Source organism: Pygoscelis adeliae, unplaced genomic scaffold (genome assembly GCF_000699105.1).
Source record: "Pygoscelis adeliae isolate BGI_AS28 unplaced genomic scaffold, ASM69910v1 Scaffold27, whole genome shotgun sequence".
Classification (NCBI taxonomy): domain Eukaryota; kingdom Metazoa; phylum Chordata; class Aves; order Sphenisciformes; family Spheniscidae; genus Pygoscelis; species Pygoscelis adeliae.
Window position 1 is genome coordinate 4,998,750 of NW_008825410.1, and position 18,161 is coordinate 5,016,910.

The 18,161-nt window shown below is 39.4% G+C and overlaps 1 protein-coding gene across 1 annotated transcript in view; it reads right to left on the bottom strand.

The window, feature by feature from the left end:
• FAM171A1 (family with sequence similarity 171, member A1) overlaps positions 1-18,161 on the bottom strand; it is a 53,382-nt gene that overhangs the window by 22,090 nt on the left and 13,131 nt on the right. The window contains exons 4-6 of the mRNA XM_009330598.1: positions 14,029-14,256; positions 8,479-8,571; positions 3,318-3,476 (exon numbers count right to left, since the gene is read on the bottom strand). Coding sequence (XP_009328873.1) covers positions 3,318-3,476; positions 8,479-8,571; positions 14,029-14,256 — 480 coding nt within the window. The remainder of the gene's footprint in view (positions 1-3,317; positions 3,477-8,478; positions 8,572-14,028; positions 14,257-18,161) is intronic.

The window sequence follows — 18,161 nt, forward strand, 5'->3', positions numbered from 1 at the left end:
TCGTTCAGTCCACTGCCTCTGCCATGCACCTATAACTTCCATCAGATTGATGCTTGTCCCCAGGTCACTGGACTGGGGCCACTAAGTTTCTCAGGCTGGTATCAGAGAAATGAATTCTTGTAGCTAAGTATCAGAACCTGACCATGTTCTGGCATATACAAATTCCTAATGACAAAAGGTATAACTTCAGATTTTAGAAACGTTTAGATTAATATCTAAGATTAAATTATGTTTTATATTTTACTTATTTTTAGGTATTGGAAGTTTTGAATTTTTCTTTCATTACTGTCTTGATAAAGCATATCTGCCTAATATCTGTAAAAATGAGTTTTCAGCCCCAGAAAAAGCATTCTCATGGTGAAACACTGTTTGCATCTTTTCTACTTAAGACACACTGACGCTTTGCTCAGTACTGGGCTGAACAAGTTATATTAGAAGATGAAGAAATTTCTGAAATCCACTGACCTCTGGCAAGAAGAAATAATCCTTCAGTTTGCCATCTTGCACAGTATGTAAATGTTCATTAAAAAGATAAATTTTTCTCTTTTCTGTTGTGAATGTAAATTAAAATCAATGCTTATGAAACTCTCACATGCTATAAAACTGATAAGCACACACACAGATTAAATGGGAATGGACTTCAATAAATGTCAGCTTTCATTTATTTCTTGTCATTTTTGACATCTGGTGACCTGTGAAGAGCTGTAAAAACAATCAGAGGAAAATCCACTGTGACTTAGACTTGACTCTTCATAAAGAAACAAACAGCCTACAAAACCAGCAGGAGTAATGGTTATTAGCCAGCTTGGTCCATTACTGCAGACGATGGAAAGTTTTGCTTAGTTTGGTTTAAAGGACAAGATTTTGTGAAACCATCCTACTGCTCTCCAACTGGTGATTGATACAAACAATAAGCTAACACTATACAGGCTTGTCACTACTTGCAGCTAAATTCTTTGAATTTTTATGTTTGGAACATGCTGATTCATGCAATGAATTTTCACTGCTCCGTATCACTACTTCAACACCCAGCTGGGATTTTGTGAAAACTGTTAAACTCACAGAGAATAGGTTTTAGTTAAAACAACTGTAAAGTCACTTTGGATAAATACTAGCCAGCGAACTGAGCTGATTGAAACAAATGGGAGGACCTCTCCAAAACTCTACAGACATGTAAATAAACTGTGAAAGAACTGAAATGTAACTGGGGGGGAAGAGAGGTGGGAGAAAGGGGAGAAGGGGCAGTGTTCAGGAACACTCCAAAATTTCCCATGCAAATTAATGCTAAGTTTTCTCAGAATTCTAAAATTTTTACATATTTTTCTTTTTCTCTTGAGAACAGAAATATCCAAAAAATCCCCAGCAGGTGGTGATGTCATTTCTTATTCCTTCAAAAGTTTTTCAGGTGAAATCTTAACCAAGTCGCTTGGAGATGAAGGAAGACAATCCAACTTTAGGATTTTAAAGTTTAATGTTTCCACAGCAGGAGAAACTTCTATTGAAAATTTCACCTATACTATAGTGCATAGACAAATATATAGTATTTGTAGTCTGTATTATACCGTACTTAATACTACAGTATTCAGAAAACAAGGCTCTTCTCAGCCTCTTAAATGCCATTTCTTTGCCGGTCATTTTGGTCTTTTGTGACATGCTTTTACTTGAAGGCTAATAAAAGTCAAATCCAGGGTTTCCATGCTCAAGTAGAAAAGTTCCCGTCATGCAAGCATACAGAATACTAAAAAGACCAAGGGTGTGTTCATCTGTTTTGTAGGAGGCTAGGAGGTAAAACAGGAGAAAGATGATGTCCTGGTTGTGTAGTTTCCATGACAGGCGATCATCTGAAATCTTGGCAAGACCTGTTTTCACTAAATAAATGCAAGGGTGGGAAGTTGGGTTGCAGAGTACTAAGGAAAGATTTGGGAGAGGAATCCCACACACATTGTCAACAGTTTGTTCAGTGGGTTTAGAGATAAAAAGAAAAGAGATGAGGAAGTAGACAGATGAATGAGATCAAGTGCATTCCTTCATTTTAAAAAAGATAAGAGATATTTGATCATGTCTGAGTATGAAGAGCCCGAGAAAACTGAAGGTTGAAGATAAGAATAGGGAAATGACAGAGATATAGAATGAGGTCGGACTGGAGCAGACAGAAGGATTGGAGTAAGGTAGCAGACACATTTCTAAATTGTAATAGAAAAGGAGATATTCAGATTTGTACAAAGGGAAGGGGAAGTTTATTTTGGCCCCCCCACCCCTTTTCTTTTTTTTAAGGAAAAGCTAGCAAGCTCAGTACATACTGTTTAAACACATGAATTCAAAGTCACCTAAATCAACGCATCACAAGTAAATGCATCCTAAGAAACAGCAGGGAGCAACCTCAAGGAGTTATTTAGCCTGCTTCAAAGCAAGCTCAGCTACGCCTGTGCCACCCTCACCAGTGATTGTCTAACTCTGTCCAACACCCTCAAGCAATTGATTCTACAGCTTAAACTATCCTCACCATAGCAAGGTTTTCCTAATCACTAGTCTGAATCTCTCTTGTTGCACTGCAAAGGCCACTGCTTGCTTTCTAACCCAATACGGACACGGAGAAAACATTATTCTCCTTTTCACAGCAGCATTTTAAGAATTTGAAGACTTCTGTGCCCAATTCTTCTATTTTTCTGTAGCCTACACAACACCAATTATTTCAATCAAGACTAAATGAGAAGTGGAAGAAGAGTAACAGGCAGTTGTAGTCATAAAAACGTATTACAGCTTTGAATTTAACAGTGGTTATGTTTCTACTATGAATTTTCATTGTTTTCCCTTTGGTGCTAAATGAATTTGCACGTTTTTGGCTTAAGCTAGATTCAACAGGATTAACAAAGCCACTGAAACAACTCTTAGCTGAAACAACAGAGTATTAAGTCCTTGATGTATAGGCATTTTATTTATTTTTAGAAAAAAATTGAACAAGAATTTATAGCATCCTCAAGTTAAATTTGCTTTTGTCCCTTCACATCAGTCTCCATTTTTGTATGTGCACATGCAACACATTTGGAGACTTAACTCTAAACTACAAGTGCAGCAAACTCTTCTGATCTCCCCAGGCCAAGGAGTCTTTGTCTTTGGTATTTAGTGGCCCCATTTAAGGGATAGCAAACCTTACTCTCTTGCTTATTGGAACAGCATTTTGGTAGGGCAGTTGAACCTATCATGTCATCCAAATTTTAAAGAATGTTTGCTGGAACAGGGAATGGAAAAAATGATATGGTCAAAAGTTGATCCCTGGAGCAAAATGAAATCAGAGCAAAACCAAAGTAGTGGGTTACCTGTTCCATTTCCATCTAATCCCTGCAAATAAGGAAAACTGTCCACTTCCCAGGGTGAACTGGCTGCAGTTAAATATGCTGTCAAATCGCTGTAGCTAGTGTTCTCTGGTAATTTCACAGATCTTCTCTGAAAGTGAACTTGTGGCTGAGTCCGTGCACCTAAAAAAATTAAAAGTGACTTTATATCCAAGGTGGGCAGCATATTTAGGTGTTCATATTTATGGAAGCACATTTACAGGTTTTTTTCATTATAAATTGAAATAGCTTGAGAAGGACAGAGACATCAGAAGGCTATTACAAAAGAGGATGAAACCCAGTATTTTTACATTTATTTTGCAGTTGCTATTATTTTTCCACAAGTATCACTGAGCAAAATTGTGAAAGCATCTAGTCAGAAGCTTTTCTGACGACGTTATTTCCCAGGATCACCTCAAATTTCATTAGATGCTTCTTATAGAGAATATAATTGAAACTAAAAGCGAGTTCAGAGGTAGGGCATGTGAAAGTGTAGAAAAGCATCCATTTCACCGTTTTTGTTTAAATTTTATTTTTCTTGAAATAGCAAGATAAATTTCGCTTACACTCTTTAAAGTGATTTTCTAAGAGACCACAATTCTACCTGTAGTCCCAATTAACTTGTGTAATTTCTGTATTTAATTTTTACAAAGCTTTGGCCACATTAACTATCACTAGTAATGAGAATAGTCACTTTTTATTTAAACCACTGGATAAAAAGATTCACTTGACAAAGCCTGGGTGAGAAGAGTTTCCATATTTTCCCACGCAAAGAACACATCTAAACAGAACCAGATTACTTGGCATGTAAGATTTCTCTCTTTTCCTCTGTCTTGTACAGTTTTAGTGGTTTTTTCAAGATCACTAGGTGTTAATTGAAGGGTCTTTGCTGCAACGTGATTTAAGACTGTGTCATGTACTATTGCATTTCATGTCTCATTTAAATCCCAGTTTATAATGGGTTTTTTCAATGGATGCTTGCTATTAATACTGTTTAGCAACACACAGCAAGACTCCATCTGCAAATTTGTGTGTGCAACATGCAAATTAATTTTTAAATCAAAAGCTATTGTATTCTCCAGAGCTCATTTTGAGCACTCACAGAACACTCCCCACACAGCACAAAATCAAGAGGCAAGCAGTTTTTTTTCTTAATTCAGATTTGACTATGCGGTTCAAAGATGTCAACTCAAAACAGTTTTGCTTCTTTTCCCCTATTAGTCTCTGGCAGCGCTTTTAGGTTACATGTAAGTTCACTGCGAGAAAGATTAAAGAGCTTGACTCACAACTCCTAAGCTTTGTAACTGCCAACGTCATTAGCCAGGAAACTGGAATCTTTTCTTGCATTATTTTCTAGCAGGAGCTCTAGCTATGTGAAAACATAAAATTCTACAGAACAGACTTTGTATTGGCCAACAAAAATTGCTATGTAGGCGGGTAAGCATCTCCAAAGAGCTGATCATTGTCTAGCTGTCATTTCTTTGGTAATTCTGCAAGAAAAAGCTATAAAACAATTTTTCTTTTTTAATTTCTGAAACATTTAAGTATTTGCAGCAGGCTCTCAAGACTGGCAGTATCCTTAAGTGTTTAAGATAGTCATTAAACAACACCCGTGTGAAGCAGGAAGAAATCTCCCTTACCCAGTTTCTAGGCTTAAATGGAAACAACATGAAAGACTAAATAAATTGACTGCAATGAACTCGGGGAAGACTTATCTCCCAAGTGCTCTGCAATACCGTAGTAGTTTGCTGTACCTCAGGGACAGATCTGCTCAAGCACTCGGGAACCTCTGAATGCACTGCTGAGCGGGCTCCTATGGCCCGTAGGGATAAGCATCCACAGTAACAAACCAGAAAAAATCCACAACAAAGAAACCTGCATTAAGATTATCACTAATAGTTCAATGTAAAATTGTCAGGTTTTCTGCTGTCTAAACCTCTGCTTAAGATGAATTATTCAAGTTACCAAGAACCGGTATTGTATTTCCGAAGAGCTGAGCTAATTAAGAATTAAAAACAAAGTAACTGTTGTTGAGTCTGTAACACAGTAGTTTATGTGGAGGCTCTGGAGTTTTCTATTAAAAAATGGTTGGTTTGTAGCACTGGGAGAGCCACGAGCTGCCAAATTTTAACTAGATAGGGAGGACTCATAAAGCCAACCTCAGTTTCTTGAATCCTACAGGCAACACAAAGCGTTCCTATGGCTGAGCCCCAAACCTGGCAGGAAACCTGCACAGCAATCAACTTGGATGCAAATTTTAAGGTGGAAGAAACAGCTTCCTCTGTAGATAGTGCATATACATACAATAAATCAGTGCAGAGTAGTTAATTCACACCCTAGATTAACAAACTCCTTGATATTGATATTCACCTGAAACCTGCCACTCACCCTGACTCTCCCCTCAGCTGGGTCTCCCCAAACCCGGCAAGAGACTTCAAAGGGGTAAAAGACTAGGAGCTACCAGCAAAAGGCTTGTGAGGGAAGCAGCCACCAAGGCTTTCACCTTCTCTCACCACCTTCCTAGAAGATAATCCAATGTACTCCTTTAGTAGAGGTCACAGAGGATTTTGGGGCATATGTTTGGGAATAGACTTATTGAGGGAACTAGAATTGGTAAAATGAAGAGAAAGACTTGTGCTGACCAGACTCTTAAGAGTATTTTTCAACAAGTCAACACTTATCACTGGGAGTGTATTATTATTATTGCTTCTATTACTGAAGATATCCAGTTTGACTTATAAAACCCAAACAAAACGCAAACACATTCAAGTATAAAACTGGCATGTGAGCTCCTTCCGCCTGGCAAGTGCCAAGAGGTAAAGGACTGCTGAGCACTGATCTTATCTTCTTGAAACATCCTCTTGTCAACACACTGGCCATGATGCAAATGCTGTCAGCTCCAGTTTGCCAGCGCACACCTGAAGATGTAACCATCTCAAGGAGTCCCTGTAAGGCACCTCTTGTCATGCTGGATGCGTGACACGTGGCACCACACCGGCATCTGAGCTTCAATCTATGTGAAGTAACATCTGAAGTATCATCAATTCATGCTCTGATTGCTCATATGTCAGAGGGAGATAGAGGGTACCCATACAGTTCCCATTCACTGAATGCTGAAGTTCAGCTCATCACTGTGCCAGTATTAAATAACTTAAATGACCCAGTGGCTGGCAAGTCCATCCCTCACAATTACTGACAGAGCAGCGGATTGTAACGCCATCATGAAAATGAAGCTGGCTGCATCAACTCAGACAAGTTGATGCAGCCAGCTTCCCTTTGACTGGTGCTTCAAACACCAGTGTTCCCAGTCTGTTCCTGGTATAATGAGTTCTGTTTTCCTCTCGTTTTTGCACTAAGGGTAACTCCCCATCAGCTCTTTTGAAGCAGTGCAAAGTTACTGGGAAATAAATCGGAGAAGTAACAGAGAAAAACTAGGTCACAAGGATTTTGGATTGAGACTGGAGAGGCTCCATTCAAATGCTGGTACAATGTCTAGGCTGTCTTTCATTTAGGTTTCATCACAAGAGAATTTCCAAGAAAAGGAGTGTGGGCTGGTCCCATAAAATAGTTTTTACTGGGCAAGACTGAGAGTTCAAATTCCAACCCTCTGAATACTCCGGGTACCACTTTCTTCCGTTAACCTCTTTCTTTGCCATACTAGCAGAACCAGTTATATTATTCTAATTTAAACATATTGGGAACACCTTAGATCAATTCACTGAAGGGAGCAAGATTTTGTGGAAAATATTTATGAGTGTCACTCGGCTGTTACATGTCCCTCTAGCCCTTTAACATCCCCCGTTTTTTGATGGAAGCTGTAAACATGAGAAGATTGTTCTTTTTAAGTTAATTGCATAATATTAGCACATTTGCATAAAAATAAGAGTATTTAATACACCATGCTAGTAGAATACTGTTGGTAAACAACATTTCATGTTTTGTCTCATGGAATCCCTTGTGGTTTAACACAGTTCACTGTCCATCTAATTTGCCCCATTAGATAATGTCAGCTCTCAAATTGCAGAATATACATACGGCAGCTGTGCTGTTCTCCAGCTCCTTCTGAGCATTCTGTCAGCTACCTAATTTGTTTAGTGCTTTTTCAGTTCCAGTCGTATCCAGTGCTATCATTAATGAAAAGCCTATTGTGTCTGGATGGTTTCTAACCGTAAAAAAGATGTCAGGAAGACATAATTGTATTATATTCCCTCAGATAAAACAAGGTTATCTTGGAATATTATTGAAGGTAGTATTCCCCTGTTTATTAACTATCTGGTAGAGTTTAAAATGATCGTAATCATAATACATGTGAATAAGACACAGTTTATGCACAATAAGAGTGCTCACAGGAAGGACGTCCCCTTGTTTTGGCTCGTCAAGGTATCTTTAAAAACTTCGGTTCTTTTGTTAACAGACTTACCTCAGCTATCGCATCAATTGGGCTAAGATAGGTCCGATCCCTAGGTCAGATGAACATTTTATTCTTTACTGTGCAATTCAGAAAACAGTGTTCATCTGACTGATACTACAGTTGCTTTAACTTCTGTGTTTGATCTTATGAAAAGGTGATTCAAACTTTATTCTTCTAATACAGGGGGTTTCATCCTGTAGCATGTGGGTTTGCAGGCAGTCTGATACAGGGCCCACAGGAAGTACTTAAGAAAAGTAAGTTTATATAGGGTATACAACAATGCAGATATGAGAAATTTTCAATTTTTCTATGCCCTAAATTTCTAAGGCATCCACAGTAGGAAGCAAGAAACAAAATAAAAACAGAGAAAATTCTTCGACAATAAGAACATCAGAAAAAGTTTACTGCAAGGATGGTTAAATGAGGCTAGACGAAAAAACATCCAACAGATAGCGAAAGAAATTTAATCTCTAGCTCTCAAATGGCACACTGAAGTCCAAACTTGTTTATTACCAAGTAACTCAAATTCCCTAGTCACAGCAGTTAGGGATGAACTTAGCTATTAATCAATTTGGTAAAACCATCCCACAGAGGAGCATTCCTCGGGGAACTGAGGAGAACTCCCCACAAGATACCAGTCTCACCCATGGGATAGAGTTCAGAAACTATCAGGCTGTCAGGCTTTTTGTTTAGTGTCACTCAAATTTCAATTCCAACTTCCAAAAACCAGCGTACCTTGAAATCCTGAGACTATCTGGACTACATCGTCATAGACCATTAGAGTAGCTGAGCGTTCAGGAAGAAGGCCGAGACTCAGTGAAGAGAACACTGCGGGAGAGAAGTGGTTTAAGTGGGATATATTTGGATTCTTATAAACATAATCCAACAATAACAGCACTTGCTTTCTTCTACATTTTTGCAAAAGCAGGCCACCCAAACTATTAAAATCATATTGTATACATGACAGAAACCACGTGCATTTTCTAAACCAAATAATTAAATTGCCAAGGTAATTATTATTGAACTAAACAACATGTTCTATGCTTTGACTCCTGCAAGTCATGCACGGTAGCTCAAAGTACAGAAGAGTGCAGCGTAAAGCAGGGTTTCGGGTTATAATTCCCAGCTCCACAGAAAGACTTATCATTACATAAAGAGGAGTGAAACACTAACTCAGTCTGACTGAATTATTTGTCTGTGAAACAGCTATACTTCTTACCTCAGGAAGATTTTAATGAAACTTAACTTTTAAATACTGTGAGACGCTTACATAAAAAGTCATACAGAAAGGCAAAGTATGATGAATAAGTCTGAATAATCTGCTTTAAAATACAGTATGTCCTTACTGAGTCACCACCTACACTACAGAAGTGCTATATATAGCAGAACTACTGTCATTCTACCAGTGGTGCGAAAAGGGACAGATAAATGGTATTTGCTGCAAGAAATCTGCCTGCAAGGACCTCCTTCACCACCGGGTACTAACATTCCTTACAGGGGGCTGTGTCTGTATGCACACACACCTTTGGAGAGTGAACAACATGATATAATCTCATGCCAAGTTCTTCAGACCCAGAAGACCAGAAATATGTATGGAATTAGCCACCGAGCACACTTGACTCCCGCACCTATGAAAACAGTAAGAAGTAGACCTGCCTGCAGTCCATGCATGGCTTTCAAAGATAGGAGAGGAGGAGATTAATGCAGACTAGTAATTTTTGGTAACTGGGCAGCATCCCACATTTGCACGTGGAAAGTACTCATCCCATTCTGAAGTGACCACAAGCTGAGGAAGACATTTCCAGAACCGATTAATAAAAGAACACTGCAAGCTCTTCTGATTTTCTGGAGCTTCATAAATTTCCTCTAAATTAATATGTATTACTTAATCCAAGAGACCATATAGATGTTAGCTATGAACAGGGAGACTGTACACTATTTCTGTTTTAAGAAATATATTCTCTTTTTAAAGATCAGAAATGTGTTTGGGAGAAATACAGGAGAAAGAAGAAGAAACTAGAAGAAACACACTGACAAGAACCACCATCTAAAAGCTGGTCTTAACACCATACATGAACATTAAAAAAAATAGAATAAAAAATCATGTTATTGCAAGTACAGCTGCGAATTTTCTTTCCAATGCTCTACATGTGAAACAGATCTACACATCAGGCAACATAAGTAAGAAAGCCTAGTGTAAGTAGCACTAAGGCCACACAATTACAAAATTTGTTTGTCTTTACTCCAATAACTTAATTTGTATGAAGAAAGCTAATATAATTTAGACACCCTGGGGAGCTCAATAGAATAAACCATGCCAACATCTTCTTCCATATATGCCAGACTATAATGCATATATAACCTTTAAACTTCCCTTGGGCTTTTCTACACAATCTTGTCTCAGCATGACAAAGGCAGAAAGTCATAGTTTTTAAGGCCAAAAGGATGACTGTGATGATCCAGTCTTACTCCTGTATAACTACAGCCTTCCCTGAATTAATTACTGCTTCAGATCCAGATGCACAATAGCTGTGCTTAAACTAGAGAACATGTTGTAGAAAAACTATCCAATTTTCTTGTAAAGGTGTCCAGTGGTGAAGAACACACCGCAACATCAATGTTCTAGTAAATAATTATGAGGGCAGTTAAACTGTGTGTCTTTTTACTTATCAAAATTTATTGAGGTTAGACTTCCAGCCATTTGATCTTCTTCTTATACAAGTCTGCTAGACAGAAGAATCCTCTCTTACCCGTTTCCTGTTCTCTATGCGGGTACTGATGGACTACGATCAAATTACCCCATGAACTTTCTCTCTGGTGAACAAAATAAATTAAGCACTTCCAAGTCTTTCCCTGTAAGCCGTATTTTCCAATCTTTTAATCACTCCTGATATAACCCTGCAGTTTTAAACATTTTTATTTGAAGCGTGGATCCAGAACTGGATACACATTTCCCTGAGTGGCCGCACCAAGGACAAGTTCTGAAATACTATACTCCACCTTCTCAGCCTTTACCGTATTTTACAGCCAAGGATTGGATTATTCTGTTTCCTTGCAGTGCTGCATTGGGAGGTTATAGTCAACCATTCATCTACCATGACTCACGTCTTCTGCAGAGTCACTGCTTTCCAGATGAGCTCTCCTCTCCCACAAGCATCCTCTGCTCCTAGAACTACATTTCACCACAGTGAATACCATGGTTTGCTTTGACTGACCCTACCAGCTAGTCTGAACTGTGCTGCCTCAGCAACTTCCCTCTCTTCATTGCACACACTGCTCCAAAAACATCCTCTTAAATATGGACTACCAGTCAGAAATTTTTTTCTTCTAAATTATTTACAAAGAAAAATCTATGTGTAGCTATGAGCAGATAGATGAGCATATCTTCCATCATGAACACTTCAACAACTCAAGTGATGTTAAATTAATGAACTGTTAATAAGTGGAGTCATGGCTCTGCTGATAAATAGTTTAATGGCGAAAGAGATCTTAATCTTTTCCTCCTACCATTTATCACTATGTAAATAAATAGTCCTCCTGCTTAAGTGGTAAGGAGCTAGTAATTATTTTGGTTAATGTAAGAAAAGTTCATTTCTGCTGAATTATGAGAACAGAAAACCCTCGATGCTTACTCCTTAAAGCTATTAATGATAATATCACGAGTTCAGTGGCTGCACAGCTGTTCAGTGTAAGATTGTAACTAATGCATATTGACTGTGATGGAAGAATCCTGATCCTTTGGCAAAGTCCTGTTATGGCACTTTAAACATTACCACCCTACAGGTCTCAAACCTACTCCCTGCTCATGGTTATCATTTCCACATTTGAAGTAAATGTGTCCTTAGTTCATTTACCACAGCACACAGGACAGCACATTAGCTTAAACCACTGCTGTGGGTGGAACACTGCTCAGAATGATGTATCTGCTCTGTCGGGTGACAACTACTAGTCCTGTTAAAAGGCATTTTTGGGAAATGAGGATCCCACTGTATGCCTGTGCCTAGACTGCGCACTGCAGAATCGAGATTTAAATATGCTGCCTGTTCCCCATCATTCAACCTGGATTAAAAATAACAACAACAACAAAACTTCCACGGTTTTCAAAACTTCTATATTGTGCTGGTTACAAGCATGATAGGCATTTAAATACCGGGCATTTAAATACGAACAGGTCTTGTAAAGTTTTTTTAAGGAGTATAGGCATCTTAGTCAATACAAAAAATAACAGCCTAAGTATCTTGGGCCTGAACTTTTATGTCACGTCCCTTTTAAGGAGTAATTCAAAGAACAACCCTATTAAATCTACATGGGGTGTATCAAGTTGTAACTTGTTGTTTCTTTAATCAAAGAAGGGATTAAGTTCAAAGTACAGAAAGCAAAAGAAAGGATTCTACTCCCAATTAAATCAATGGCAAACTATCTACCAGTTTCAATGGGGGAAGATCAGAGGTGAAAGGAATCTATTTTCTGAGTTAAGCTCACATTTCAGCCGTGGCAAGAAAGACTTTGTGGAAACGGTATACAATTACTGCTCTTTAAACTTCAATGACTTAACGAAAACAATAATGCCATGTTTGATTCCCTTTCCTCAAAATCAATATTTAAGAAAAAGCAACAAGCAAAAAACCTAACCAAACACACTCCAGGCCATGGAAGAGTAGGTCACATTCAAAAGATCTAGGGTATGAGTCAGAAAGACATGAGACACAAGGCAAGAAAAGGTTCAGGCAAGAAAAGGGTATTGCATGCTTTAATCATGTATGATTGTGTCTTAAGGAAGTACATGAAGTATGCTGAGGAAGCTGCACCTCATCTTATATAAACAGAAAAAAACATCAAGGAAATTTCTAAACAGAGTCACAGAACAATTATGGTTGGAAGGGATCTCTGGAGGTCACCTGCTTCAACCAAGCAGGGAGGGTATCCAGTTGAGTTTTGAATATCTTTAAAGATGGAGATTTTACAACCTTTCTGGGCAACCTGTTCCAATCTTTGACTACTGCTGCTGTAAAGAATTGTTCCCTTTTATTTATTTGAAACTCTCCTTGCTGCAACTCATTTCAGTGGCTTCTTATTCTTTCACTACGCACCTAAAAGCCTGGCTTAGTCTTCACTATAGCTCCATTAAGTAGCTGGAAAACATGGCAGAATACAGTAGAGGAAATGTGGAAGAAGTCACTCTATCTTATCTGCATTCACTTGTTTCAGATAAGTAAACAGCATGTTGAAATACCTAAAGCATAATTCTGGGTTTGAAGAGATTCAAGTTCCTTTCCCCATCTGAAAATACATTTGCTGCTTGACCTTGCAGCGAGTCACACAGTCCCTCTGGCTATGCTGATATTAATAAATAAAATGGAGCCAAGGCATGGGATTGAACACTGCCCTGTGATCATTTAGACTATTTAAATATTAGTGCACTTAAAACCTGGCATGGCTTTAGCCTGGGCTAATTATCAAATCTGAGGTGATATTTAGGTGTGATTTGGGTATAATACAAGCCTGGGACCATTCCCAAATTACTCGGACCCTAATTGTGGCTGGGGATTAGAGGAAAGGCAGATGAAAACCGGGGATGTGACCTTCACCTAGATGTTATGTCTCAAGGTCTGAAAGCCACCCTCAATCTGTTCTATTTAGCAGTACAGAAATAGTCTGTGTGACTCAGTTTCCCCTCCTGTACAGCTAATGTAAAGTCTCCCACTTCCCATAAAATTTTGAGGCATTCTGATAAAAACTAACATGCAAGTATTATTGTTATATTTTTTTGCCTGCGGAAGAAACAAACCACGCTAATTAATTTAGAAAAAAATCCTTACATCTGGATAACATAACTGCAGATTAAAACCGTCCTATGGACACAGCGAAGAACTGAAAGGCCAGGACTCTTTTTGTACACTACAGCCTACGGTGCAACAGTTGTTGCTACACCCTGGGAGAGAAACGAATGAGTACATCACAGCTGCTGAAACAAAGCACTTGGAAACAGAGTTCCCATAAAGAAAAAGATCTGGAATAGATTTGTATTTTCTGTGGAGCTGTAAGAGCACCAACAGTTGTTTGAAAACTGACGTAGCACTTTATCAAGGACAGCCAGGAGGAGAGCGAATCTCTGCACAGCCCTGATGCCACAGTTTAACTGAGAAAGAAACCTTGCTTTTTTTGAAACGCACAGATGTTCTTCCTCCCACCCAGGATCGCAAGCATTAAAACACATCATACAAAACTGTGTAACTTCCTTTAGATGCAAAATCTTACCTCAGAACAAAAATAAAGATCTCTTACCAGGCAATCTTACAGGTTTCCATGGTGCAGAATTTGGCACATATGCATGTTTACTAGCAGTCACTATCAGTTGATTGCCCAACTTATACTGAAACTTGAGGAAGGCAGTGCCATCTGCTCCTGAGGTTCCAGATGCAATGGAGATCTGGTTGGTAAAAATCTCAATGAAGGCTTCAGTTACTGGCTGATGTGTGCTGGCATCGCTTACATGGACCTTCAGCGTTACTTCTGTAATGACAAACAACCACAGCAATTATCGTCCGAAAAGCTTCTGCAGGAGGCAGCAGTTAGAACATGCTAGCACACTAATGACCAAAAAGACACGGGGCTCAGTGCTAACCTCTGACACTTTGATGCCAAATATGACCTCTTGTCCTGGCCTGCAGTTCTCCATTTCGGGCAGTCACTCTTTAGAGACACTGCAGATTCTGCCACAAGCCAGACCAGGTCCTGAATTATTGCCCTACTGCTAACTCCAGCTGTGGAGGTATCTATGTTCCACCTATGACCAACACGCAGCTGGGCAGCACATCACCAGGGGCAGGCAATACTCCCTTTGATGGGCAACATGTCAATCTCACAGTAGCATCATAATTTTAAATGTGTGTGCTATCAAACATCATGTATTAGTGACAGATAGCATGGCACCATAACTCTCTGTAAGGTCCCTGCCTTGCTGTGCCTCTGCTCCAGCCAGCCTTCTCCACCAGCAGCGGGGAGAGGGAAAGGCTGGAAGTGGGCTGTGCTCCCTTCTCCCCTTCCCCAAAACATTTCTCTCTTTGTGTAGCAAAGGAACAGAGGAAATCTGCTGTGACGGAAGCCCGGGAAGAAAGTGGGCAACGGAGCAGGCTGCGTTACAGTTGGAGATTTTGAACCCCGGTGGAAGACATTGCCCGAGCTGGCACAGGATTTCCCTGGTGATGTCTAACCAAGATCGTGAAATCCCACAGGATCAGGTCCTTGTCCTCAAAGCACAGGACGACCAGGTGGGATGCAGAGTGCTAGCAGCGAGGAACACTTCCCTCCCTGCCTCCCTGTTCACTGGCCCTTTTTCTGAAGGGGCAAAAATGTCACAGCCCCTAGTGATATCTGCTTGTCAGTCCTGACACTACTGTATTACCTGTCCCCACATACAACTGGTGGGTATAAGAAGCAAAGAAGTGATGATTAAGGCAGTCAGGAGAATCATACATCTTGCAGACATGCAGTCAGAAGCTAACACAATGGACGGACTACATTTTCCTTGAGTAATTTGCCGTTTTTCCAGAAACCAATTACTTCTTTAAATGTTTCCAGATGTACAATATTTGTCCACTCCGGGGCACTCCTATGACTAAACCATGCATTGTGTCACCAGGCTTTTGTTACATAAAGTGGAGTGGCTTGTGCAAGACAGTCCCTCTGGAAGGCATCCCTCTGTATCTATGACTATTTTTCTGCCCCTCCAATAGTTCCTCTGCCTCATGCACTGAAGTAGCAGCTGTTGCTTTTCTTCAGTAACTATGACTTAAATGCAATGCTGTGTTGAAAAGACCCAGCAATGGTCCAATGCCTCCACCAAGCCACTCCTTGGATTTTTTCATTTACAGTCGCCTTGTTCTCCTAAATGAGTACCCACCTCCCCCTCTTCTCTTCTTTCCCACTCTCTCCTTTCCCTCATTCTTGCCCTCATCTTTGGAAATTCTGTTGTTCTTGCATGAAGTCCCCTACCTCAGCTTACTCTGTTCCCCAAGGCAGTAGACAATATTTTGCAAACTCCCTTTCTGTGTCAGGGGAATTCAGCTGCTAACAAGCGAGATGCTCACACTCCACATGCAACTCATTTCTTCGTGTGCTGCCCAGAAAAGAGAGCATGACCTCCTTTTCATATATGTTTGAAAACAATACACTGATTTGTACAGAACAGTATTGATGGTACAGTTCTGTTATTACTACTGTGCATTAGGATTTTAAGAACTTATTTTGGTGTAAGCCCTGAGCCAGCAAGACATAACACCAAGAACACCAACTTAACAAAATCTCTGTTGTGAATTTCAATAGTGAAATGACACAGCTGAGTATGCTGAGAAACATACTGTAACAATATAAAATTTTAAAAGGATGTCAGGATCTAATACAAAAGTATCAGCACCTCTGTCCCAAGGGCATTTCAGCCAGAAAGATACTGGGCCCTTTTATAAGTGGAGACCTTCTGTCTGAATCCTACAGTACAGAAAATATAGATATCAGGCAGCCCTGAACAAAAACCCCATTAGAGAAATTCATCATCATCGCAGCCCTCACTTTGGAACTTGGCAATGGAGGATGCCAATTTAGAGGGGATCAGCATGAAATACATTCTAGCTAGTAAAGATTCTGGACTTGTTCCCAGTTTTGCATTTAGTAGTCAAAGAAAACAATGTATATTGAAAAACAGTGTCCATACACTCTGGTGTGCATGTACAGAATGCCTCCTTAGAAACCTTGCCTTGACCACCAAGCAACTTGTGAAATCTTGTGCATGTGAAAGGCAGCCACATCAATCAAAGGAGGAACGCATATGTATTTACATATTTACAAACTGTACATGTATTTACAAACGTGAGGGCAAAAAGCAATACAAGTTTTTATTTTCAAAATGTGCAGGAACAATATGCTTAGATCCAAAGCCAGATAGCTGTGCTGTTCATGTTTCCCACTTTGAATTGCCTAGCAAAGAATGCTGAGGAACAGATGCGGTTAAGAATAATGGGTCACGCATTAAAGAAAAAGCAAGGAAACAGGACAAGCTGAACATTGTGGTTAGCAATTTCAGTAACATGAAAGTTTAGCCTTTTCTAAAACAACCACATATAAGAAGGAACCAAGGAGCTCTGGAATATTAAATACTAATCAAGAAAGAGGATAAGAAAACAACAGAAGTATCAAATCTATTTAATTCCTTATAGGCATCTAAAATTCTAGAATAGAGACTACTACTAAAATTGATCAAGAGACAAAGACTGATAAACAAAAATTTTCCTGTATACACAAATCCAGCTCTCTTCCCAAACAAGAGAGCTAGCCATGGGTATCTCCAGTAGGAAATTCTTTTATCCTTCACTCTGTAGCTATATAAGGGCTTCTGTCTGCATCCTTCTCTCGTTCTGATAAGGATGGACAAGGGTTTCCAAAATCCTGTTTCCAAACAGAAATGACAAAGGCCATCACCCAAGATGGAAGACTGATGTCCTGAAAGGCAACAGACTGGAACTGCTGTTCCAAACCACAGTCCCTAGATCTGACAGTGGGCTTTTTCTCTCCTCCTTTTTTAATATTTAGACTTGTTTTTTCCTGAGAAGATAGAGAAAATCCTAGCAGCCTGAACAACCCTAATTCCTTTTCATGTGTTATCTTCCCTGACATACGTGTGAAATGTATACAACTTGCTTAATTCAGGGCTTTCTCCCCCGCAACAGCTCCTTTTTCTTCTTATCTAATGCAGCAGTGAAGTCATGAACACTAAACCTGCATTATCACAGTAATTTCCACAGCAACAGAATGATTACAAGCTTTAAACTGGAGAGAAATTGTTGAAGAAAACCTCCTCTCAAACAGTGAGAGTGATGAGAACAATCTATAAAGAGAAACTACTATGAAAACTTAAAGCTATACAGTAAGTTTCAGAATTGTTAGGAGATATTCAGGCACTTCTTGAAGAACAGGACTGAAGAAGGGAAAGAAGAGAGCAGAGTAAGGACAGCAAGTGATCCAAGATCAGTCTGACCTCAGATTAATAGGGAGGTCTTAGACCGAAGCATTAGGTATACTAAAAGAAGTATTTAATTAGAAAAAGCTGCTTAGGAGACTCATTATTAGCTGAGGAATAGAGTCTTTAAAATATCTGGCAAACTTTTTCATTGGTACTCTCAGCAAAACAGCGGGGATAAAGCAGACAACTTTATTCTTGAGTTTTACAGCCTACCACAGCAAGGAGCTCACACAGAATTAAAGACACATGGACCCAGAGAAGGAAGGACATCTGCAGTAAGTGGGGAACACAATGGAGGCAGGGAACTGAAAGCACCACAGAAGATGAACTCTGAGAACGTGAACTGCTAAAGAGAAGCGTGCTTCACTGTTCCACAGATTTGTGATACTGTTGTGCTTTCTAT